The 2,461-nt window shown below is 31.5% G+C and overlaps 1 protein-coding gene across 2 annotated transcripts in view; it reads left to right on the plus strand.

Annotated features, from left to right (window-relative positions):
- The first annotated feature begins 382 nt into the window (after window positions 1-382).
- Window positions 383-2,461, plus strand: part of LOC117177075 — a 3,647-nt gene continuing 1,568 nt past the window's right edge. For both annotated transcript variants that reach the window (XM_033367559.1, XM_033367558.1), the window contains exon 1: window positions 383-783. In XM_033367559.1, coding sequence (XP_033223450.1) covers window positions 648-783 — 136 coding nt within the window. In that variant the 5' untranslated portion in view covers window positions 383-647. The remainder of the gene's footprint in view (window positions 784-2,461) is intronic.

Raw genomic sequence — 2,461 nt, forward strand, 5'->3', positions numbered from 1 at the left:
ATAAACTCCTTTGGACTTCAGTTATATTCACTCTCTTGATCGCAATGTAAAAACTGAAAAACAACTAAATGGATTTCAATATTCGTTTTGCTCAATATGAACCAATTATGGTTTAATTTTGTTTCAATACATTTTGACGTCGTTTTTACGTTTGAAATGAAACTTTATTTTGTCCTATATGTATCAAGCGGATGCGGTCAATGTTAAAGTAGGTGATTCAAACATAGCATCATGTCTGAAAGTAGGTTTCTTACAAATGATGCAATTTTTCTCATTCTGTTGTTATATTTTATCGAATCATTGGTTTTTTTCTATTCTTCTAAATTTTTGAAATAAAAGTCCGTGTTGGCAGAAGCGATAACATCCTCGAGATTCTCTTCAGCTTGAACTTCATTTCTAGCATCCTCTGGTTACGATGATAAATTGAACCAACTCATGCGTTACATCCAAATATAGATTTATATATGGGGATCTTTTAATGGCACTCTGATAGGCTCGATTCTTCATAAATTTTAACAAAGTTCAACCCATTAACCCAGTTTTTTGTTTTATCGTCGAGTATCCATATTTTAATTGACAGCATGTCTTCAATATTACTAGGACACTAATACAATAAGACAACACGTTTTTTTAGTATCAAATTATTAATGAGAGAATGCATTTTATTCTGGTCATACGGTCCAATACAAATACAAATTAATTCAGATGTCAATGAATCTTTATTCGTCAATTTTCAAATATATACCAACGTACGTTTCGACCTAGTTGCAGGTATTTTTCAAGGTAATACATCATCTGTCAATTTTGATATTAAAATCCATTAATTGTTAGAAGTTAAAATTTTTGTTATATACATGATTTGAAAAATGTCATTTTTTTAAGAAACACACACAAGAACTTTAAATTTGAATCCTCAAAAATAAAACATTTAAAATTGTCAGGAATTGAAGTTTACAAAATTTGTAAATATCTTGAAACGGAAATATGTAGATATTTGAACCTAAAAGATTTGACAGTTTAAAGTCCTCCTGAATATCGGAAATCATGGAAGGTTCATGATTTGTCAAAAGAAGATTTGGCAGAGATATTTTCAACCTCAGGAAAAATATATGAATAAGAAGTTTCTTTCTAACATGAATCTACCCACACTGGAATGTATTTTTCTTAGGGCTATACTTTTTGAACCTCTTTCTTTATGAAAAAAGTTGGGAGCCTTAACTTTTCAAGGCAAGTTATTTTCAAATTCTATTCCGCATATAAATCCCTTACTAATTTAAGAGGAGAGGCTTCTTGTTAATCAGCAAAGGATTATGTTCCCGAATAAAATTTTCCTATCATCGGGAGTCGTGGTAGGAAACGACTTTCTCTCAAAAATTATCAAGTCGATTAGGTTAGTCGCTTTGGAAGAGAAATTAGACTGAATAAAGAATCTACTGACTAGATTGTTAGAAACTGTATCACATCATATGAAGTCAAAAGGAGCAATTCTTGTTCTTCAGAATTTTCTGACGGAGAAAGCTATTCTTCTGATAATGATTTTATTAATTAGGATGCAAAAAATAAGTCATTTTTAGCTATAATCTCCCAGTTTCAAGAAACTTGAATCTTTTACTTTGCGTGACATTAAAAAAGAGGTTTTAAGTTGTTCTTCGACTAAGGAATTCGAGCCAACAGTTACAAAGACGTGGGAAGAGTTTAAAATGTTCATTGTCTTTATGGTTCTTTCTACCTCGCCTACAAATCACCCAGCCATTAGAAAATATTTAAATAATCTTTTTCTTGAAAAGGAAGCACCTTTCAAAAATTCCTCTGACGAGCTTTTCCAATATGGTTCAATAATTTGTTTAAAGAGAATGTTGGTTTTTATCGTTTTTTTCTAACCTCGAAACTATCAGAATCAAAGATCTCGCGAGAATTAAAAAAAGAACATGAGCCAAATGGAAAGAAAATTTTCGGTAATGGAATTCCTTAAAATAAATGGGATCTAGAGGTCAGGCTTCAGAAAGAGGAAAAATAAACGGTTTTGCCATTCAGGGGAAAAACATAGTAATTATCATTGTTATAAATTTGTATCACAGTTTCTTACAGGATTTTGCAATGATTTTTCAGATATTCCTTTGAACTCCCTGTGCTCACCGAACAACTGTAGGCACCTTTGTCCTATAAAAAAGCAAACTGACTAATAATCCAATAGGAAGATCCATACTTTAAAACCCAAACTATAAATTAGTTCTTTCTAATATTAATAGATCAGAGATAGAGAGGTACTAGGCAGTCTGATAAGTACCTGAAAATTCTAAGAGATGGCATTAGTATTCACTAATGTGAACCATTTTCGTCGAACTTGATCCTTCAAATTACGCCTGTCAAAATTTCAGCCATTTATGTTTACGCATTTACAAGTTACAGCACTGAGAAGCGACTAACCTCCGAGTTTTTTTTAATATGGAAAAATCTGAGT

The sequence above is a fragment of the Belonocnema kinseyi genome, chromosome 7, assembly GCF_010883055.1.
Source record: "Belonocnema kinseyi isolate 2016_QV_RU_SX_M_011 chromosome 7, B_treatae_v1, whole genome shotgun sequence".
NCBI lineage: Eukaryota > Metazoa > Arthropoda > Insecta > Hymenoptera > Cynipidae > Belonocnema > Belonocnema kinseyi.